This window comes from Pezoporus wallicus, unplaced genomic scaffold, assembly GCF_028554395.1.
Source record: "Pezoporus wallicus isolate ANWC-B61680 ecotype Strahan unplaced genomic scaffold, APGP_CSIRO_Pwel_v1 contig_6464, whole genome shotgun sequence".
Classification (NCBI taxonomy): domain Eukaryota; kingdom Metazoa; phylum Chordata; class Aves; order Psittaciformes; family Psittacidae; genus Pezoporus; species Pezoporus wallicus.
Genome location: NW_026642130.1, coordinates 1722914 through 1746550, shown reverse-complemented (window position 1 = coordinate 1746550; position 23637 = coordinate 1722914). Strand labels below are relative to the sequence as shown.

Below are 23637 nucleotides of genomic sequence, written 5' to 3'. Positions count from 1 at the left end.
CTTAGCAGTGTCAAAAAGGACCTCACTTAACCAAAACAGCAGTAGTTAACAATATCCAGTCTCTGATCAGTGTTTTCCTCCTGAGACTTGTGTAAGTTTATTTTGCCATTCTTGAGAGGTGGTTGCTTTTACAGTCAACTCTGTCTTTGATATTACAGCTAAGTAGAGCTTCTAAATTTGTCCTGGCTGTGTTTTCTTTTCAAATATTTTCTGGACAAGTGTTTCAGCTCTTCCTTTCCTGTTCTGTCTGATATCTGGGGCTAAACGCACCAGAACACATGGGCATACACACACATGCTGTTTTATCCAGCATGCTGTGCACAATGCAGTTGCTGGTTTCATGTGATTAAGGTCCTAAAATACTTGTTTCATTCCAGTTGGTTCTGAAAGAATATTTGACATTTTTGATGGCATCACCATAATTCTTGTCTTGCCCAAGGATCATTTCATCATCATTCTTTCCGTATGTTTTTATTATTGCAGGGATTCAAGTGAGTGATTTTTTTCTTTATTGCAATAGAACTTAAAGAGAAATGGAAGAGTGAGTTTGAGAAATGCTAATATATCAAAAGTCTCTTTTTGAATACTTTACTCAATAGCAGGAAGAGTAACAGACTAAGTTTTGGTATTTCCCCACTTATGGGGGGGGGGGGGGGGGGGATTTACACTTTAATGAGAATACTGAGTCAGTTTAAGGGTAAACTTTGTTAGGAGCACATTAATTTTGAAAGTAAAATCTTAGAAGCAGCTTTTTTTACCAAACAGTAAAGTTCTGCTTAGACTAAAGAACCAATACATGGATTACAGTTTCAGTGACTTGTGTTCATTTTGGATCTCCAGATGTTCCTCTGTGTAGATACGTAGGTAGGTCTTAAGTCACCTGGGAAGTTAATATGCTTGAGGATCTTGTGTGCTTTTAAAAATGAAATTAGACTGTTATTTTAAACTTTACCCAAAATACCTTGTCCTAGGAGAAGTTAGCAGCAGAAGTGACTCTGGAATTCCCAAGTCTTGAACTACTCAATGGCTTCCCCGTGTCATGCCTTTCAGTGATACCTTGCATATCAATGAAGTTCTCCCCCATTTTTATGGCACCCTATGAATTCAATGATGTGTTTCTAATAGCTGCTGCAATTGAATTTTCTAAAATCATTTAAATGTATAAAACCACTATGCTGTTTCATTTTTTTCTGTGGGCAAGAACGTATTGGGGGTTTGGTGCTTCAGAAAGGCAGTAATAAATGGTCAGCAGTTATAATTTTAATAATTATATATATTGAAGGCTTAGGAGAAGCACAAGAGCAATTGGTGATGTTTCTGAAATATGCCATTTGGCAGTGATATCTGGGTAGATGCTAAGTGGTATTTGGTTTTATATATGTTGGTAGGTCAAAGCGAGGCTTTCTAGAGAGACTGGAAACTTGATTTCTCTCTGGAAAGTTTATTTATCACCTGTATGTTCAAGTGTTAGTTAAGGATGCCACCTGAAGAGGTGTTGGTGTGTTAAGGGGGCATTTCAGATGTTTTATCTTTTTATTGAGGTGATGAATGTCAGTGCCATTCACTGTCACCTGAGTGACTGGTGTGAAGTCAGGGGTGGTGGGGTCTGATTCCTAGGTCTGCACTGCACAGGCAGTGTGCACCATCTGTAGAGGGTGAAGCTGATTGTGTCAGTAGGTGTTAAAACATGACATACATATATAGATGTAAATATATGATCCTGACAGTGCTGATCATCCTCCAGAGCAGTATTTGAGGAGAATTTGGGAAGCACAACCACATCTTCCACAAGATTAGAAAGAAACTTTTAACTTTGTAAAATCCCTTTATTGGACCAGTGTGCTATTGTGATGTTGATTCCATCTCACATGTGGATGACAGTATTTTAACTAGAAGTTTTATACAGGGTGGAGACTGAAGCACCCATAAATTAAATCATATGTGGGCAGGTGATGGAAAGATAAGAGATATACCAAGGCCCTTGGAGGCTCTGTCTAGCCTGTCTTCTGCATGCTAAGAAACTGAGGTGGAAGGACAGAAGTAACATAAAGAGAAGGAAGGAGCAGCAGAGAGAGAATGAAAAGCAAAGGAAATCATGGAAGAAAAATTTTAATATATCACCATAATTTCTATATGCAAGGAATGTGCTTTTGGCAGCTAATTGGCTTTATTTGCAAGAGTAGTATTCCTGTCTTTCATGTATTAAAGGCTGCTATTTACCTAGTGACGTATGTTTTAAAATGTAAGTCATCCTGGGTGTGTTAGAGGAGGAGGTGAGTTTATTCTGAGGATACAGAAGATTTTAGGTATTGTTCAGTGCCCCCAGAAATCCTAACATGATTTTTTTTTCCCCAAAACTTCAGCCTTTTGGATTGTAATTATGAGAAAAACTTGAGTGTTTTGGGTTTTTTTTTGTGTTTTTTTTTTTTTTTTTTTACTTAACTTTAATTTTTGCTGCCAGTCTTGGTGGTGTCTGTTCTGGAGAGTAGCAGGAAAAGCTGATAAGGGCATAGGACAGAAGTCTTTGTGCTTATCTCATTGCAACACATGGAGCTGAGAGTGCATCCTTTTCCTGTCCTAGGACAGGAGACGTAAACTGACCATCTCCTGACAGCAGTGACTTCAAACAGAACCTCTAATGTCTAGAGGGTATGAATCTTCTCTCAACTTCAGAAGCCAGCTAGGTGAAAGTGGGTCACTGGCTGTTTAGAAAGCTGGTTTTGTGCCAGCAAAATTAAAAAAGCCCCACGTTTCTGATAACTGCTGGGTCAATAGAAATCTCTGTAGACACTGAGGAGTTTTGGGGTTTGGGTTTTGGTGGTTTTTTTTTTATAAAAGATTTAGCTGTTTTTTTCTAAGACAGTTTTATAAAAATCAGGTTTGCTATCAGATTTGGAACACAGGTCAGACAAAAATTGTCCTCAAAGAAGGGGTTATTTGGACAGTGAGTGTCACGTTGGAGGTTTTCTTTTATGTATTGTGTTTATGTGACCTAGAAATAAAGGGTGTAAGTCAAAGGGTATGTGAATTGGAGCAAAGAGAACCTTCCACTAGGACTGCCCAAGCCTTGGTGTGACTGGACCTCAGGATCTTAGCCAGGGTCTGTGCTGTGATTCCGGGTTAGTAACCAATTCATGGAAAAATATAAACACAGTTATGAATTGGTCAGACTGGCTTATTTCTGTTGCACTCAATAGTTAGATTTCATTCCTAATTTTCACCGTTAAGATAGGCACAAGAAGTCACAGTTTGCAGCTTTCCTTCTGGCCTTGTATGTATCTCAGTGGCCAAAACCCAAGGAGAGAAATCCAGGAATAAAACCAGAACACCCACATCAAATATTGATGCTGTACAACTCAGGGCAAACTGCTTCACTGCTTTCTGGGCCTTGACGTCCCTATTGGAAGAACAGCCCAAGAACTCCACAATAATGCCAAGTTCAACATGGAAGATCACAGTGGGAAGCAGGCTTTGGAAGTGCACAGTATTTCTCTTCTAATTAACTGCCTGCCTGGCAACCTAGCACTTTATATGGTGGATGTGCTCTGAAGTCTACCTTCAGGTAAATGTGGCGCCGGATCTTCAATTACCCAAGGATCATGGACTAATGCAGTTTGCCCAGGTTTGACAGGATCTGCCACATCAGCTGAAGGTGCAGTCTTATTATTTGAGCATTTATTTATTGCTGCGACATTGGCATGCTTTGCTAATGTGAGTCTCCTCATCTGTTTCATATGTTAACTTCACCAGAGCTGAAGAAATAGGTATGATCTCATCCTTTCCCTTTGTTTCAGGATGCAGAACGGTTCCTCCAGATTGATTGATTCTTTTTTTATATATATGGGGTTTTTTTTAACAGTCACTCCTAGTAAATGTGAGAGCCGTATGAATTATTAGCATTTAATCTCAAAGTTTTTCAGCTCTAGTCTGGAATTTGAGGTTTACTACAGTCCTTAATCTCAGTTTGTGGTCATGTAACTGGTACGGGCTGGCTTTGATTGGAAAACCAGCAAACTTTTATCTCTTCCCTCCTTCAAGTCAGATATTTTTTTCCCAGTGAACCCCAAATAACTTTCTAAATGCAGCTCAGATATGGGATCCCTAGAATAGTATGATTAATCTTGCTATAATCTCAATTTCCTAGTTCTCTTCCAGTCCCCATGAATCAGATGCAAACCGTACCCTGTACATTTGGCTCTTCTGTCATCCGTAGCAGACTGGCAGCTACCTACCCAGACCTTGTCTTCTGATGTTCAAAAAAATCATCTTGGAACCTTTCACATTGTCCTTCTCATGTGGCTGCGAGCTTTTCAGGATTCATATTATTTTCAGCCCTGCTTTAACGACAAGCGCAACTACTCGGGAAAGTTGCAAAATCTGCGTGCTGCAAACTCTGGGACCAGGTTAGATTTGTTGAAACTGAGGTTTTTCTTCTGCTTTCAAACTAGCAGTGTACTGAAGGTATAAATTTTGATAGTTTCAGGTTCAAACTCCAAATACAGGGATGCTGATGATGGTCTTCTGAGGAGCAGAGCAGCTCGAGCTGGGAGTTCAGCTGCAAGCTTACACCCACATCCCCTTTTCTTCAAGACAAGAAAACTGGAAACTGGTCTGAGCACTGGGTGTGAAGAGCCCAGTCTACGAGGGAACATACTGCACCTTGTGCACAGCTCACCCTTCCCCTAGACTCTGCAGAATTAGATCGGCTTCCTCTCCCTGAATCAGTTTTACCTTCTGTGCTAGCACACTGTGCCTACTTAGATGGCATGCTATGAACCGGGGTGTAAAATGCAGAGCTAGAAATTTGGATGGTAATTCTACCCATCCTTTGTTATTCGTACCTTTGTTACTTGTAGTTTTTGCAGGGTTACTTTTTTTACAACAGCTTGGTCCTGTTTAGTTCTAACACTGGTAAAGCATTTTGGGGCTTTACCATAGAAGGGATACTATCTATTGCTTTGAGTTCTAACAGCAGGTCAGTAACTCCTGTAAGAAACTTGTCATTTGCTTTTGAGTCTAAAGAAAAGTTCAGTTAGCTGTTGGTTCTGCAAAAATCTGTCCTCTCATGGGGAGCCTGACCTGTAAATATAATTTATCACCCATCCTGCACATCACTTGGCCACCTTCTGGACGGACACGTTACCAAGTTTCAGTAATTCCTGTTGCATACTGCACAGCTTGGGGAGCCTGTCACTCATCTCTCAAACTACCCAGGCTTCGGCAGCATGGTAGGAACCGTTGTTACGTGAGTTGCATCAGCTTTTCCGTGCCCCAGGACATTTGGGAAGCTAACCCCACTGCCTTCCACCCTCCTGCCAGAGATTTCATGACTGTCAGTAAATTTCTTAGTTACTCGAGAAGCCGTTGCTACAGAAAATGTCCTTTTAAGCGTGTTTGTACTGGCTTGTCTGAATGAGTGTCAGTACCGGCATCTGACTGGGCAAAAAAGACCTGTCAGTATCTGCCTTCTGATGTTAACATTGGCAGCAGCTTCTCATAACTGTTGGAGGGAAGTAGCTCTGGTGGCCAAAGTCTTTCAAAATTCAGATATTACCTGTTTGAATAGTTAACTCTTTCATGAGATCTCTGAATCTTACCTTTTTCTGTTAGCAAGCTGCTGTCCACAAGAGCTTCTCAGGACAAGGTGCAAGGTGATCTAGAACCATTATTCACTCACAGATGCAGTTATTAATTCCTCTCTTCTGTGAAAAGCAGAGCATAGAGATGATATGGTGGTTCACTTCCAATCTTTGACATTAACATCAAGAGCCTGCAAGAAAGCTGGAGAGGGACTTTTTACAAGGGCATGTAGTGACAAGAGAGAACAATTTTAAACTGACAGAGTGGAGATTTAGATGAGATCTTGGGCAGAAGTTCTTCCCTGTGAGGGTGGTGAGGCCGTGGCACAGGTTGCCCAGAGAAGCTGTGGCTGCCCAATCCCTGGCAGTGTTGAAGGCCAGGTCAAGCAGGGCTTTGAGCAACCTGGTCTAGTGGAAGGTGTCCCTCAGCAGTGGGTTGGAACTGGATGAGCCCTAAGGTCTTTTCCAACCCAGGCCATTCTGTGATTCTGCTATTAACATTGCTGTAGGAATCGTAAACCCCAAGTCATGCATTCCTGCTAGTAGCCTTGGTTAGAATATTAATAGTTTCTGGCATGCTAGGCAGAGATGTGGCTGGCATATTTTCATTTTTTTTCAATCGTTAGTTTAAATTGCCATTTTTGTACTTAGAACTAGTACAGTGTGACAAGCCATTACTACGACTCAGAGGCTCTTCAAGCTCTGAATCTGTAGTTTGGTATTATAACCATTACTGTGATCCTAAACCAACAGATTGTTGCTGCACCTTTCCTTTCCTTTGAACATACTTCAGGGTTAAATGATATTAAATGGCTTTTCTGATTTAGAAACTATGTGTGGGAAGTGGGGGAGGATGCTGTATTTGCTAGGGCAGGTTGAAAGTGGATTTGGATTAGGTTCTCTTGAGTTAATGTGTATGCCTTTGCTGGTATAACTTAGTCCTTTTCCCTCCTAGATATTGGTGACCAGTCATCCACATGAGTAAATTCTCTTCCAAACTCTACTTCAAAGTGAACAAGCTGTTTCTGTCCATAACAAACCCTCTTTGCACTTCTGGAGATAGTTTGTGAGAGGAACCCTTCCCAGTCACAGAATCACAAAATGGTTTGGGTTGGAAGGGACCTTAAAGTTCATCCAGTTCCAAGCCCCTGCCATGGGCAGGGACACCTTCCACTAGACCAGGTTGCTCAAAGCCCCATCCAGCCTGGCCTTCAACACTGCCAGGGATGGGGCAGCCACAGCTTCTCTGGGCAACCTGTACCAGGGCCTCACCACCCTCACAGGGTAGAACTCCTGCCTAAGAGGTCATCTCAGTCTCCCCTCTGTCAGGTTAAAGCCATTCCCCCTTGTCCTGTCCCTACAGGCCCTTGTCAAAAGCCCCTCTCCAGCTTTCTTGTAGCTCTTTAGGCACTGGAAGCTGCTCTAAGGTCTCCCTGGAGCGTTCTCTTCTCCAGGCTGAACAAGCCCAGCTCTCTCAGCCTGTCTCCATAGCAGGGATGCTCCAGCCCTCAGCGCATCTTCGTGGCCTCCTCTGGACTCACTCCAACAGCTCCAAATCCTTCTTATGTTGGGGCTCAGAGCTGGATGCAGGACTGCAGGGGGGGGGTCTCACCAGTGGAGTAGAGGGGGAGAATCCCTTCCCTTGGGCAGAGTTGGTTTCTCAGTTCAAGCACACACTGCTGAGTCTTGTTGAACTTCTCATCAACCAACACCCCCAAGTCCTTCTCTTCAGGGCTGTTCTCAATACACAGTCCAACCATCTGGACAAGACTGAGCCAAATCTGACTCCTTCCACCCTATATAGTCCTCCAGTACCATTTCAGCAGTCTTTCTACTCCCAGGCATGCTCATAGCCCATCACAGGATGTAATAGGTACCTTCAATTCATGTTTGGAACTCGGTGATGCCAGAGGGATGGCTTGTGCAATGTTGGGTGGGCTTTGCAGCTTGCAGAGTACTCTGTTCCTGCACACTGGTACTAATTTAGAGCTAGCTTGAATACACATACCCAAGAAGTGTAACAAGTATTCCCAGTGTGGCATCCTATGGTGAACTCCTCCTGAACTGAAGCAGAGATAAATCAAACTTTCTGCTTTTTAAATACTACAGACATGCAGCACACATGGGCAAGACTGTTGGAGAAGAGAGAATACAGTTTCTCTCCAGAGAGCAGAATCTGTCCTAGTGACTCCAGGCACAACAGGATATACAAATGGTTCTATTTCACTGCTTTGTTCTAATGTTGATTTGTTTGTAGTCTGCCCAAGATACTAATTGGTGTTTTACAAGTATGAAGACAAAGGTGTCTGCCCTGAAGAACTCACTAATGGAAAACACTACTGTACAGTGTTAATGCACAGTCAGATTTTCTGCCTAATGAACCAATCACTTTGATAAAATCTCTGCCTCCCAGTGAATTCTCTCTTTTGATTTTCCTCTCGACTCCCATCTTCCTTTACACCTCACTTTATTTTTCTTTCCTCTGCTTTAAATTTTGGGGGCAGTTTGCACTTTAATCAACATTTTACAGTGTAGCTGCTTGAAAGATAGTGAATCACCTCTTTCATTAGGAGCAAACAAAGTTGGTCTGATGTTGCAACTGCATGGATATTTAAGCTGAGAAATTGGACGACCCTGGCCTGGCACAGGATTTTAATAGGAATGGTGGTGCTGTGTTAGCTTTTAATCCCTTCAGCATGCTTCAGTTGATAACAGGTTGTAACATGGATGTCAGTGCCTGCATTTGCAATGCTCATACCCAGAATAATAATTGAACAATTCTTCCTCTTCAGTGATGTGTTGGCTTCTTACCACCTATGACTTAGCATGGATTTTTTTTTTTTATTTCAAGAGGTGTTGATTGCTGCTGAAATAGTTGTGTTAATGGTTGCCATCTGCACCTTACCCTCACCACTTCCATTTGTATGTTATTGCCACTTTTCCAGAGGTGTTGTCCTCTGCAGCAGAAGTGGTGGAACAGACTCTGACTGCCTCTCATCTATTTCAACACAAAATCAGCTGATTATTCTAAATTGTCTTTTGTGGTTGTTTATACTGTCATTAGTGTTTTCCCGTTTCTCACTGAGCCTCAATTCCCTCTTAAATCCTCACATTACCTTTTAGCACAAATCATGTTCTTGTGAAGGAGATGAGATATGTCTGAGAAACCAGTTTAAGGGAAGTATGCATAGTAAGCAGTGCTGACACGCACGTTACTATTGGGGACTTTGGACTTCTTTCATCAGCATTACATGGTTTTTCTTTTTAACCTATACCTGTGTGATACGCTGCTTTTAAAGTTGTCCAGCTATGAATGTATATCACATTTTAGATGTGCAGAACTGTCAGGAGCAGTTTCAGGTTGGATGGACTACTGAAATACGCCCTGGCTTCCTAGTTTTTATACTATCTGATCTTAGGTTGTCTTTCACTCAAGTGCATTATTTTATCAACACTGAATTTCTTTTGCTATCATTTCAACTGCTTGGAGTGCTACCTCCTTTTTAGGCTGGCTTCCGGGTCACTTAAGCATTTATGATTATTCTGTTTGTCTATTCCATCCTCTCACTGATTTCAAGCACATTACATAGGCAGACAGCAGCCTTACAAATACTAAGTTGTTGATCTTTCCTTTGCTTAGAGTTAGTACAACTATTCTTTCTTTAATGAAGAATGTAGCTCTGATCTTGGAGTAGCCGTGACCTTCACCTGTGCTTGGAATGACTTCATTAAAAACCTCCGTGGCTCCACCTCTTTGCTTTTCTGGTGGCATTAAGTGTGGGGTAATGAAGGGAAGAACTAAAACTGAGCTGGCATTGGTGAGTCACTGCTGAGATTTGAAGCTGGCTGACTTGGTGGTGGAGCTATGCTCAAGATGGAGGGACCACCCAGCTTTGCAGGCAGCAGAAGAGATTAGCAAAGGACTTGCCTAATAAAAGGACATCAGGGTAGTAGGAAGGTTGACTGAAAGGAGGCAAAGCAAAAGAGAAAGCGGCTTTTAGAGGTGGGTTGTTAAGAGTCCAATTGCAGGTAAACAAAACCTTTTAAAGCTTCTGCTCCTTTGCTAAATGCTAGGACACTCGGTCTGTTTGGCAAAGGTCTTCTCTTTTCTCTACACCCTTCTAACACTCAATATAAAGCAAGAACTTCTGTGCTGTCTGGCAACTGATTTCTCCCTGCTTTGGGGCACTGAAGTCATGTAAGTGAACTACTCTAAGCCTTCCAGTAAGCATTTGACACCCCAACCAACACCATTTACCTCTCAATAGAATGGCTTCCCACTACATGGCTGAGGAACCAGGGACAGGAGCTGTGGCTTTCACTGTTTGTCTTTGCTTACCCATGACTGTATTAGGAGCAAATGAGATGTTGGGAACAAACTGGTCTTTCTTTTAATCTGACGTGCCCTCTTGAGTCTTCTCTTCATTTTGCTGGTTAGCTCTGGAGCAGTTTGCTGTTAAGCTGTGATAAGTATTACATTCCCACTCCTTTTTCAAAGTTCCTCTGCCACAAGACGTTGTAGCTTGGAACATGCGCACTGCCGGCAAGATTGCCTACCTGGCAATTATTTGTGTTGTTTTGTACCCACTCATAGCTTTATCCTGCAAGTCCCTTGAGGCACAGGTTATGCGTTTTGTGTAGTTCGCTGTGCAACCATAGAGCACTTCATTTCCCTTAGGGCATTACATAGTGTTAATAATAAAATCCTAGGAAATCTATTTGGAATTACAGGCACGGGGATTTTCTCCTTGCCGTTTTTTACGTTACTGCTAAATCTTCATATGGTACCATAAAGTTAATACTTAGCATAATGAAAGACATGTGTCTATAAAACTTAACCGGGTCAAAATTACAGAAGCAACCATCACAAGAAATAAGAGGTAAGGAGGAAGGGAAGCAGCAAGAAAGGGTGTAAGATGAAGGCTATGGTTTGCAAGGTGCAGAAGTCAAAGGGAGGCAAGAAAAGCAAAGAAGAAATACAAAGGTCAGCCATGGAAAGCCAGCCAAAGGAAATGGAGTCTGAAGAGGGGTTTGAAGGTGGAAAGTGAGGCTCTTCATTCCCAGGGAAGGAAAGCAATGTAAACCCAAGAGCAGTCTGGATGGGTCCAGATGTGGAACACAAATAAACCAAATGTTTTCACCTTTAATACTTGGGAGCTCAGAGCTGGATTGCCTACAAGCAGAGAAGCTGAGATAAGACCCTGACTGTGAGAGTACAGACTGTCTCAATGTCATATGGGTATCTATCAGTTCTGAAGCATGGGACTTGTCTTCTTCACTTGGGTAGTTAAGATTTTCTTTGTCATTGAAGCCGGCCTTGGTAATGTAGAAACTGTACTTGCTGATCTAAGTTATTTTCCTTGCATAGGTTAAACAGTGAGTTGTTTTGCAGGTTGATAGAGCCAGAGTTCTGCCAAAGAGTGCAGATATCACAAGCTGACCATGAAAAGCCAGCATCTTTGTTAGAGGTCACAGCATGCATGTTCTGTCTTGCTCAGGCTGCAAAGCTGCATAGGTTATGCTGGCACATACGATCTCCAGGGATTACCCTAAAATAGTGCCAACTGCATGATGACAGGCTTTCCACCTGCTTTGTGGCTGAAATGTTCTGTTCACTGTCATGTTCTCAGTAGGGACCACTTTAATTTGGTGTTTCAAGACAAGATCAGCTATTGCCAGAACTAAGATCAGTATTTCTGAGTACGGTCACTGTTGCCAACATACTCAAGGATGAGAAATGTGGAGATGCAATCACATGCTTACGAGTAGTGTCCCTCAGGGATTGGTGTTGAGACTGGTCTTGTTTAACATCTTCATCGCTGACATGGACAGTGGGATTGAGTGCACCCTCAGCAAGTTTGCCAATGACACCAAGCTGTGTGGTTCAGTTGATACCCTGGAGGGAAGGAATGGCATCCAGAGGGACCTTGACACGCTTGTGAGGTGGGCTGATGCCAACCTCATGGAGTTTAACCATGCCAAGTGCAAGCTCCTGCACCTGGGTTGGAGAAGTCCCAGGCACAGCTACAGGTTGGGCAGAGAAGAGATTCAGAGCAGCCCTGCAGAGAAGGACTTGGGGGTGTTGGTTGATGAGAAGATGAACATGAGCCGGCTTCAGTGTGCGCTTGCAGCCCAGAAAGCCAACCGTATCCTGGGCTGCATCAAAAGGAGCGTGACCAGCAGGTTGAAGGAGGTGATCCTGCCCCTCTACTCTGCTCTTGTGAGACCTCACTTGGAGTATTGTGTGCAGTTCTGGTGTCCTCAACATAAACAGGACATGGAACTGTTGGAACAAGTCCAGAGAAGGGCCATGAGGATGATGAGGGGACTGGAGCACCTCCCGTACGAAGACAGGCTGAGAAAGTTGGGGTTGTTCAGCCTGGAGAAGAGAAGGCTGCGTGGAGACCTCATAGCAGCCTTCCAGTATCTGAAGGGGGCCTATAGGGATGCTGGGGGGGACTCTTCATTAGGGACTGTAGTGACAGGACAGTGGGTAATGGGTTAAAACTTAAACAGGGGAAGTTTAGATTGGATATAAGGAGGAAATTCTTTTCTGTGAGGGTGGTGAGGCACTGGAATGGGTTGCCCAGGGAGGTTGTGAATGCTCCATCCCTGGCAGTGTTCAAGGCCAGGTTGGATGAAGCTTTGGGTGATATGGTTTAGTGTGAGGTGTCCCTGCCCATGGCAGGGGGGTTGGAACTAGATGATCTTGAGGTCCTTTCCAACCCGAACTATTCTATGATTCTTTCCTGAATATTTTTCCTTCTCTGTACATCCCAAGGGCCATCTTTCTTTGTACCAGTAACCACCCCAAACTGATCCTTTCTCCTTTTCTTCTTTCATGCTTTTTTATGCTTCCTTAGCTCTTTAGGTCCATGTGAAGTGGAAGTCTACTTCAGGCCTATTAGAAACCTTTGTCTTAATTGCTTGGGCACCTGAACAGCCAGACTGATATTTCAGTATCAAGGCAATCGAAACAGCATTGTAGGGATACTCAGGACTCTACACTTCCTAGCAAGTGTGCAAGCAGCTGAAATACCTGTCCTACAGTAGGAAGCCTCAGGAATGGGAAATCTTTTGTTTCCTGCTGAAAAAAGATGGAGCTTTTAGGCTTTCCATGTTAGGACAGCAGCAGTTGGTGCTATTCATGACTAGCTGTTGAGTGTGGGGGTGAATACCCAAGAATGGAGGTTCTGTCCTTGCCTCCTGAAGCAGTTTTTTCATACTATATGAGGTCACTTGCAAAGTTTGTGTTGCATCTTGCTCATGGTTACAGTCATCCTGTCTCTCCTTCCTTTGATACTCTCATTGCCAAAGTTAATTTAGAACCAAATCATAAGTGTTTCACCTCAAATTCTGAACTTTATTAACTGTGATGTTCTGTGTAAATACTACTGGTAATGTTAAGGAATGTTGAAAAATAGTAAAGCCTATAAATCCAAATAAAGTCAGAACACCTTATGTCTTCTTTAGAGCACAGCATTTACCTTTGCTTTTATGCTGCTTGGAGTATAATACGTGCCTCCAGGAACTTGGAAGCTAAGGCTGCAAGTGAATACAGAACAATACAAGTCTCTGCAGAAATGTTGCTCCGATAACTTTGCATTTTTGGCCTACATTTCTTGGTGGTTATTATTTGTTAATTACGTTATATAGTGCTCACATGTGGGGTAATTGCTTCCCCAGAGATCTTACAATAAAATGATGGACAGAACAAGGGCAGGATGTTACACATATCAGGTAGTAAGAGGGTACAGTAGGACACGGGCAATACGATTAGTTAAACATGCCTGTGTTTGAAGATGGAATAGCATTATGAAGTGACAGCAGTTGATTTGGTTTGGGGGAAGAGGATGAGTGCTAATTTGAATTGATCTGAGGAGTTGTCTGAATAGTTGTGCAAGGAAACACTAAAACTAAAGGCAGCAATAAAGAAAAATGCATAGATTTATGAAAGAAAGCTGCGGGAGGTTTGTACCTGGCTTGGCTATAGTTGCAAGGCTGCAGTATGTGAATTCTTGAAAACAAGAATAAGATCTGTATGAACTGTAGGTACACTGTGTATTTCTTGAAATATAAACCCGTTTCCTCAGACAAACTCTTTTCTTCATCCCTTACAGATGGCAGAGAAGAAAAAAATGTGCATACACATCCATGCAGTTGTGTTTCAGATTTTGGTTCTCTTGCTGTTTGTCTTGTTTTTTTGCATCTGCCTTTTAGTCCACATGCTTTTAGGCAGGAGGGCTTTGCTGGTGTTTATGGTGTATGCTGCTCTAAATTGCAATGTTCTGATTCATTTTCCTGTGCTACGAACACTTCTTTGCACCTGCTTAGAGGAAAGGAACCAAGTCACGATGAAGGCACAGCTAACAAATAAGGGACTAAAAGGGGCACAAGGTATTTCTCAGCAGCTCCTCAGCTCCAGCTTGTGCTGAAAAACAGGAAATGTCTGTACCCTTGCACAGAGGTCTGACTGGATTTTGATACGTGGATCAGCTCTCTAGCATATTATCCTCTCAGTGCAAAGAAGCGGAAGAGTTTCAAGTGTGTGTTTTCCTTTCGAGAAGCATTTTCTAAGGGGAAGGGGAAAGGAGTGCAGGTTTGGCCGTTTGAATTATCTGTTTCAAATGCTCCTAGAAGCACTTTTATTTATACACAGCTTTTCTACATGTATTATTAGAAAAGAGGTAGAAGTGAAGTTTTGCAAAGGCAGGTGTTATTTTCAGATATTTTTACGTGTAGTTTGCCCCACCAGAAGCCAAGCTGTGATGCTGGCTGTGCTTGCTCTTGGAATTCTTACCAAAACTCCTTTCTCTCCTCTGGGTACTTCCAGTGATTTTTATTGCATCCTTTCTCTCTGTGGCTTACCTCGGCATCTTAAACCTTCAGATGCCATGTTATTACCTTCGCTTGTATTCACGGTTTGGCTGGCCATGTAGTCCATTTGGTTTCTTCTGTATGGTATAGCAAGAAATCCTCAGCTCAAGAATCACAGAATCACAGAATGGTTTGGGTTGGAAGGGACCTTAAAGCTCATCCAGTTCCAGCCCCCTGCAGCTAGAGGGACAGGGCAGAGACACCTTCTACTAGACCAGGTTGCTCAAAGCCCCATCCAACCTGGCCTCAGACACTGCCAGGGGTGGGACAGCCACATCTTCTCTGGGCAAGTGACTGACCACCCTCACAGGGAAGAATTTCTTCCTATATCTAATCTAGTCCTGCCTGCTCCTTTAAAATACTGTATTTGAGTCTCTTGGTGATACGATTATATACGGGTCTATACAGAACAGATGTGATTGTCTTGTTTGCTGTTACGTGTCATAGCCACTTAGCAATGCCAGCTGAGTAGAACAGCGGGGTTATTTCAGTACTTGCCTAGTTCCTTGCACGTCTGTGCTACCTCTCTGAAGGATCTCAAAGCACTTTACAAACACTTACTGAAACTCTTAGCTCTGCTGCGAGTTTCATATAGTTAATAAAGCATGTTTTGTGCTTTGATAGCCTGTGCTAGAGCTGGAGGGAATAACTTCTACAGGGTTTCCCACCAGCTGGGAAGAAAACTTGGGAAACGTGACCTTCCCAGTCCTGTACTCACTTTGCTGGACCATACTTCCTCTGTTATTCAAGGTGAGAACAGGGCGGTTTAGAATTGATTTAGGTGCTTCTGGGAAGATGAAGTCACTATGTTTGGATCTCTGTATTGTGCCAATAGAGAGATCCTAAGGGAAATCTCTTCCTTTAGTTTTGTTTATATTCAGTCTAATGCACAGATGTAATTTGCAAGGAAATGTGAAGGAAAAGAGGTTTTGCTGGCCTCAGCAGTGTAGCTAGAGTGAAATGAGGTGTCACAAGGATATTTAAGTGTCCCTTTCAAGATGAGAAAAGGATTTTTCTTCTCTGGATTTGCTGATTTTATTAACTCTTTCCCTGTGTGCCCTCAGTCTTCCATACTTCTTGTGCGTTAACTCACTGTGTGTATCCTCCCCTAGCCTTTCGCAGGCTGCTTTCTGCTCATGGGTTTTGCTCGCAGCCTTTGTTAGCTAAAACCAAAATGAATGCTTTTTTTTTTTTTCCTGAAAAGTGTGAGAACAGTAGGAGGAAGTTTGTGTGCTCTGTATGACCACGGTGCCAGGGTTCCCAAACTGACATTAGAAATACAGGTGCTGTAACTCCTAATATTGTAACTGTTAGTACTGTAGGACTGACCAGGATCTGATAATGACAGCTGGAATGAATTCCCATGACTATCATTGTAATCAAGTCTCTGGCCACAATTTAATCCGTTGCACTTTTGCAACCCTGTTGCTTCCTGTTACGCTGTTGTTTTCGGGCTGAAGGCAGAACCCAGCAGAGAATCACAGCTTATTGTACGGCTCCTGTTTCATTGATAGAAACAGGCTGGGTTCCAGTACGTTGTACAAGAGTGAAAAATTACTGTTTATATGACAAGCAAATGGCATTTTGGATAAGTGGAGATGCATTCAGCAACAGAGATGGCAGCTTTCTATTTTAGCAGTAATAATGTGTGAATTATAAGAATGAATGAAAATGCTAAAATTGGCCACTTTCTGAAGTACAGGATGAGGTTTTGGCAAAAATATAAAATAGAATTACACAACAGCCAGTGAGAATTTGAATGCAGTTTTAATAGAAACACATCACCACAGAATTTAAAACTAAAACAGAAAATGGAGTCAGCAGATTCAGTGTAAATGTACTTGAAAACCAGGCACCTATAGATTTATACAGTGGAATGGAATGAGTGCTGTTATGTGGTAATGAAACCTCTTCACAAGGATACAGTGACACATGAGAATGGGTATCCTGAAGGACTGTGGAAACTCCATCATTGGACATTTCCATGACTCCATGACAAGAAACTGACTGGGTCTAGCCTTGGCAGAAGTCTTGCTCCAGGCCAGAGGCTGAACTGAAGACCTTCAGACATCACTTCTAGTCAATCATAGAAGCACAGTATGGTTTGGGTTGGAAGGGACCTTAAAGCTCACCCAGTTCCAGCCCCCTGCCATGGGCAGGGACACCTTCCAGTAGACCAGGCTGCTCCAAGCCCTGTCTAACCTGGCCTCAAACACTGCCAGGGATGGGGCAGCCACAGCTTCTCTGAGATCAGTGATTCTGTAAATAACCTCAAAATTATTCTAGGCAGAGATGTACTACAATAACATTCCTTTGGCTTTTGAGTTACAAGAGGAGTAACCTGATTGCTCTTTCCTTTGTAGTTGCGGATGGAGGCAGGTGTAGCAAAAATGAATCTTCATAAATCCATGGAGAAAATGGTTGGATTTTTTTAAAAAAGGTTTTTCCTTGTTCCTTTTCCGTTAGCTATATCCTAACCTTTCTCCTTGTCCTTCCTGTGAAAGAGGCAGAGCTGATAGTTCACATGTAGTATAGTAGTTAATATCCAACTGTGAGATTGTAGTTGATTTTTCAGCGTATTCTAGCGCAGAATTTATTTTAATGGAGTCAAACAGGAAAGTGCTGTTCTATAGTAATTGGAACTTGTCCTTTTAAAAAGTGCTACCATGTCATACAGCCCAGCCAAGTGTTAAGACATTCAGGATTTTCATTCCATTTCTCCTATAAGTGGATTCCTTGCTATATTGGTACTCATTATAAATAGTAGTATAATTAAACCTTACTATGGTATGAGAGGTATTCTGGTGATTAGAATTCCAGGATTGACAAAAGAAGAAATAGCAGGTGACCTGATTTTTTACCATTTCTTTTTGGGTTTAGTGTTCCTGCTTTTCATCTCTTTCATTAAACCCTCCTTTATTACCAGGCTGGCAATTTATATGCCTATTTTAAGATTTTAAAGCATTATAGGAATGGAAGATGCTTCTAGAGTCCTGATCTTCTATTTTCCGTTCCAAGCAAGGATGAACTCTGCCTAACGCTTTCCTGATAGTTGGATGAGTTGCTTTCCATGGTTGAGACTCCCAGTGGTTGTTGAGGCTTCACATACCTACTGGTAGATTACTCCTAGTAGCAGAGTTTCGTGTTGGTAATTTGCATCTACTGCTGCAGCTTGTCCTCTTCCTCATAAGCACAGGGACAATTATCTCCTTTTTTCTTTGCATCAGCCCTGTGGAAGTCTGTTATGGTAAGTTCTTCATAAGATGCTGTCTGCAGTATACCAATCTTAATCAGGTAAATTGAAAACAGTAGAGCCTCCTGAGTACCTGTTCTTATGCCAGAATTGACTTCAGAACTGATGGTACATGGCCTTATTTATGCATGCATTTATTTTAATCCTGCTTAAACTCATCCTGCTACAGATCTTTGCTCATTCTCTTGCCTGTTTGATCCCAGTCCAAATGTTTATGCTCATACTTAACTGGAAGTTGTCAGCCCCTTAAAGGAAGACTCTGTCATTCTTAATGTCTGCAGAGCCCCAGAGTGACTCTTCATGAATAATCTGCTCTGTTTTCTCTCCATCAGAGCTAGACCTGGCATAGAAAGATACAGGGATGCCCTCAGTTCTTGCCTGTCAAGTTTTATGCACTGCAGTATACCAACACACCTCTGCAGTGAGGATCTGAAGTAGCAGAAACAGAACTGGATTATATTAATCTTATTGTTATGGCTTCTGAAGAAGAAAGTCTCTAATCACTGTGGTTCAGCAGACTGCAGAAAGGGGTTGATGCGTTTTAAAGCTCTGAATGATTGTGTGATTGTCTTGTAACTCAGGCTGGAGGTTTAGCCTCTACTTACTTCATCTAGCCCATTTTCTGTAATTTAAGTGAGAATCTACTGAAATTATAGTTTAGCTTTATTCTGCCTTTATGCTCACCCCTTCTGTACTTTGTCATTTTTGTGAATTTAGGCTAACAAAATTGCTTGTGAATTAGTACCCCCTCATTTGCAAATGAGGAGGCAAAGGCATGTGAAATCACTTGACTTGAACAGTTGTAGATCTTTTTTTGGCAGATCTGAGATTCTAGCAGATTTCTTTATTCCCCTACTGTAAGCTTTAAGTGCTAGGACAGAAACATTTGCAGTCTGAAGAGCAGGGAAACTGTACTGGATTAATGCAAGCTGCTTCTGTTGCTTATGTATGGGTAACCTTTGCTGATTGGTTTTATCTTGCTTTTCCTCTCAAAATAACATGTGGATGCAGCTTTTCTTTTGGGATTTTAATTCTTCAACCTAAGGTCTTAAAACTGCAAACATACTTGGGTTTCAAACTCATTTGGTTTCATGAGGTGCCTAAGTACTTTCCACTTTGGGCTTCTCCTGTTGCCAGACTGTTTTCACGATGTGATGTGAATTGCTTATATAATTGACCATAATCCCCCATTTTTTTAATTCACTGAATAACTGCAGCTGAAAGGTGCTCTGAGACTGTGATGCCTTAGAGATACAACCCTTATCCCCCAGGAATCAAGGGAACCAGGATTTCACTCTCTAAGTTTTGTGTGCTAACTTGATTAAATCAGCATTGTGTGGCTAAAGTGAAGAAAGCAGGCAGAAAACAGCACCGGTGGTACTCAAGAGTACTTTATGTGCTTCAAATTATTTTCCATACATTTCTCTAATCACATAAGCAGATGATATTTACAGGGGACTTCTGGCTATAATTGACCTTTGTCTTTTCCTGTGCACTTCCCAGCCTCTCCTTGAATTTTCCTATTGTTTCCTCTTAATTATTCCACATTTAACACCATACTTCAAGCAGTCCTTTTCTCTTGCTTGGGATCATCCTACTGATTTCCTAGAGACCAGTATTCACAACTCCTTTTAACCTCAACTTCTCAGACCAATTTTGTTGTTAATTTTGGAACTTATGGTGTGGACAAACGTATCTCCTCCAAAGCCTACTCTTCAAGCCTCCCACCAGCTACAGCACGATTGCTTTTCATTTTATGTGATCATCAGCTCTTTGGAGGAGGAGGTTTCTTTCTGTCTTGTATCTTGTGTAATAAATTGCTTTTCAGGAGTTGCAGCAACACAGTACGCATTTGAGTGTGTAGATCTTATTTTTCTTTGAAACTTCTATATATGTATGTTGGGACAGGCAGGAGAAGACTTGCATAAACTGTGAGTCTCCCGTCCAGAGGAAACCCATGTTTAGAGTTCAGTGGTGTTCCCATGGCTACTAGGACAGGTACGTCATGGGAGGGGAACACTTCTGGCATTTAACAGCCGTTCCAGGTAATTTATGGTTTCACATAAGCTTTTCCTAAACTGAGAGGTTTTCTAGGGTTGGCACCTCTTTGCTTGTCTCCATGCCCTGTTAGTTCTGCGTTCAGTGAGCCATGGTTATTAAATTTCTTATCAATAAAGAGTTCCTGAGCAAGGTTCTTATTTTCTGGGATCATGCATACCTTCTGAACTTCCTAGTTTAACCAAAGGAACTTTTTGTTAATGCCTAATGTATTTTATAAAATAAATGTAATACTTGCTTTCAATTACCGTAATTAAGTTGTCAGGACTTGAAGTCACCAAGGGAATGAGAAAATCCTTTCCTGGTTGGCCAGGGGGTAATTGGTGTTCTGGTCGCAAGTACATTTGACATATTGGGGTGGGGAGGGAAACTGTTCTGGCTGGCATCTGCCCCAGAAAACCCGGGAGACTGTTTGTCATTTTGCAATGCAAGGTGTCAAAATCTTGTTGCGGGTAAGAGGAAAAGTGACCTTTTAACTCTGCTTCAGCAGGGCATCTGTATTTGATCCACACCAACGTTGCTTATTGGGTTGGGGGTTATATCTTATTAAAAAGAGAGTGACAAATGAAGCTCAATCCATTTCTTCTGTGGACTCTGTCTTGTCAAAGTTGTACCGTAGCTTCCCTTTCGAACTCTATGTATAGATGTATGTAGATACACGGTTTTCCCCCCCATGCTCAACATCTCTTTACAGGCTTCTTTGCCAGAGGCGAAACAGTTTCAGTTTCTTCATAAACTTGCCTGAAGGTACACTACACGGTATTTCTACAAGAAAAGTACCTAAGTTTTGTAAGTGCCCGCACAAACATTATTGGAATCTCAAGTGTAGCATTACTTTCGTTCCACTGGAATAACTCTCTTGAAAGCAGGTGTATTAGGAAATGGCTACTCATAATGCATCACTAATGACACAAATTTTTGCATTCCTGTTCATGTGAGTTAAGGTGATGGATGCATAAGGAGTTAGACCTTCAAAACCTTACTCACAAACCCTAATAAACCCCACTTCAGGTAACAGATTAAATGATGCCCTGAAGAGAGTCAGTTCACTTATCTACACCATCATGCAATAACCATAAAGTGTTGAGATAAGTGATTTTATATCTCCCATTTCTCTGCTAGTCTTCACCCTGTGTATCAGTTTATGCCCGTGAAAGTGGGCGTAAAATATTACTGCTTGGATTTGATTGCATTTTATAGTCACTTCAGTTCACATACAAGATGTATGGGTAGAGTGGATGCTCTGACCTGTCTGTGCATTTATGAATGGTAAAAAGTGAAGTATCTCTGTCATACTCGCCACACTTGACTGTAATAGTTGTGGATTACCTACCATTCAAGAAGTGTGATGTAGGCCAGATTTTGGTGAGGATTCTGCACAATTCTCCCCTGCTCAGCTTTTCCCATCAGGTTGGGTGTGCCTGGTTAGCTGCAGTTCATACAAGGGTTAAAAAAACACAACAATGTAAAATCTGGGACATTTCCAAGAACCGTTTGTGACTTTTGCCAAGCAAAAGGATATGCCACAAAGGGTTATTTTTGAGTGCTTTAGTATCCGTGTAAACAAGTCTGAATTTCAGCTGCCTTTTTGGCTGGTTTATTTTGCAAGTCGCAGATAATTTAACAAGTTATGTTATTTTCATCTTGTTGCATTTGCTGCTTTTTCAGAGTCAGTTCCCTTCATGCCATACGTAATATCCAGCTATAGATACTCACCTGCAGCTAGAGTTCAGCAGCTATTTATTTTGTGTATGCAGAAGCCTTGTAAGATCTAACCTGTGATGTTGTTTTTGCCATCTGATAATGTATAATCAAATGGAGCATGTTTAAATAACAACATCTAGGACACAATGACAGTAAACCAGCTGCGAAACAAACATTTCTAAAGATCAGATAAGATGGAAGAGATGCATCAATGCTGGATTGCTCTGTGTATCATAAGTTCTTGCACTTTGCTGCAGAGGTATTCCAGGCATGGGATTTCCTTTATGCCATAGGCTAATAAGTTGTACTGTGTTACTTTTTATGTTGTTTTATATCTTGTAGAGACATGTGCCTTTGCAAAGTGAGTGTAATACTCTTGAGTATGATAGTATTATACATAATCTGCATGAGCTGCACAGGAGTAGGTAAACAGCAAGAAATTTAAACCAACAGAGAACTGACTTCTGTATTCTCTCGCTGCCATCCATACTGCCACCTCTTCTCCCTTAACTTGTGCCAACATTTGCATTAAGGGCTGAATCTCATTTCTGCCCAACTCTATATTTTTGCAATTAATTTTCAAAGCACCATACTGTTTGTTAATATTTTTCTTACTAGTGCAAAAAAAAAACCACCATTATGTTTAAAGCCATTATTTCTGACTCTCGCTCCTGCCTCTCTTTGTTCCCTTGCAGGAGGATATTGCCAGTCCTAAGTCTCAGGAAGAGAAGCAGGGAAACTGCTGTCTATCCAAGCCTGCAGACGGTTACAATACAGTGACGAGCGTTCTCACTGTACAGGAATATTTCGCCAAGCGCATGGCAAAACTGAAGGGATCCCAGAATGACACAGAAGCAAAGGTAGTCAGTTCCAGCCCAACAGCCGATGAGGCTTTGGAGCCTTCAGAAGAACTGAAAACCAAAGTCAAACAGAAAAAGCACAAGCAGAAGAGAGATGAGGCCAAGAGTACAGAGCATTGTGAGAAACCAAAAGTGAAACAGTCGAAGATAAGTAGCTTGAATGACAAGGAACTGGATGCTCCTTTAAATGAATGTCACTCAAGGAAAAAGAAAGGGAAACATAAAGAGCAGCACGAAGGAGAAAGCATTAGTTGTGATGAAAACCTGGGCAATGGAGAGATTCATGCAGGGACTGCTGATGGGGAAGATCTAAGTGCAAAGGACTGTGAGGCACGGCAAAAGAAACACCATAAAAAGAAACACAAAAGGCAAAAAGAGGATGCAGATGAGTGTATCGAAGGAGCACAGAAAAAGAAAAAGAAGCATTGCAAGCACATTTAAGAGTCAAGCTGTGACTCAGGTGATTTGTACCTTAGCAAGTTAGGGAAATCTGTGTAAACACACCAGCCAGACACCACTTGTGATCCAGAGTTGAGCACACTCCTCTACCTCCAGCAGAAACCACAGACTGTGTTTAAATATAGCTCTTTCAAGGAAGAACATGGTAACAAATCAATGTGAGCTTCAGTGCCTTATTAAAAAAGGTATCCATGTGTAGGGCCAAGGCTTGCATGTCTGCAAAGCAAGACTTAACAAAAAATAGTTCCACTTTGCCTCTTTCAGCATGGCAGACGGTTCACCTTCGTGGCTTTGCAAGAGCTGTGTTGTAACGCAGCAGACCTTGTGGTGCCTTCAGCCCAGATTCACTCTGGTGCAACTTTGTTCCAGCAAGCAAAATCAGACCTGGTTTTAACCACTGTGGTTAAGTCTGGGAAAGGCAGTGAATTCCTTACTACCTGCTGCTTCACACTGTGTTTATCTCCATCCAGGTTAAAAAGAACAATTCACCCTACTACTGTTTTTATTATTAAAGCAACTGTTGTTTTCACTTGTGATAGCCCAGCTCTGCTTCTGGAAACAGGAGAGGTTTTGCAAAGTTCCATGTGTTTTTTTCACTGTTTTTTGCAAAGTCATGTCTAATTTTTTCATTGATCTCCTTTTACATATAAAATAAATGTTGTTTCTTCCTCAAATACTTGTTCTAATATTAAAGTTTTACACCTGAGTATCAGTACTAAAGCGTGAAATAAAAATACCACCCTTTGTTTCCTAGCCGCTTGTTAACTATTCTCTAGCAATTGTAACTTTGCTACAAAGCTAGAGGAGCTGTGCCTTTATTAACCATATCTAGATCTTTGGTTATCTG

General features: G+C 41.9%; 1 protein-coding gene across 3 annotated transcripts in view; it reads left to right on the top strand.

The window, feature by feature from the left end:
• The window catches only part of PINX1 (PIN2 (TERF1) interacting telomerase inhibitor 1), a 65811-nt gene extending 42657 nt beyond the window's left edge, over positions 1-23154 (top strand). For all 3 annotated transcript variants that reach the window (XM_057427492.1, XM_057427493.1, XM_057427494.1), the window contains exon 7: positions 22167-23154. In XM_057427492.1, coding sequence (XP_057283475.1) covers positions 22167-22772 — 606 coding nt within the window. In that variant the 3' untranslated portion in view covers positions 22773-23154. The remainder of the gene's footprint in view (positions 1-22166) is intronic.
• Positions 23155-23637: the final 483 nt, after the last annotated feature.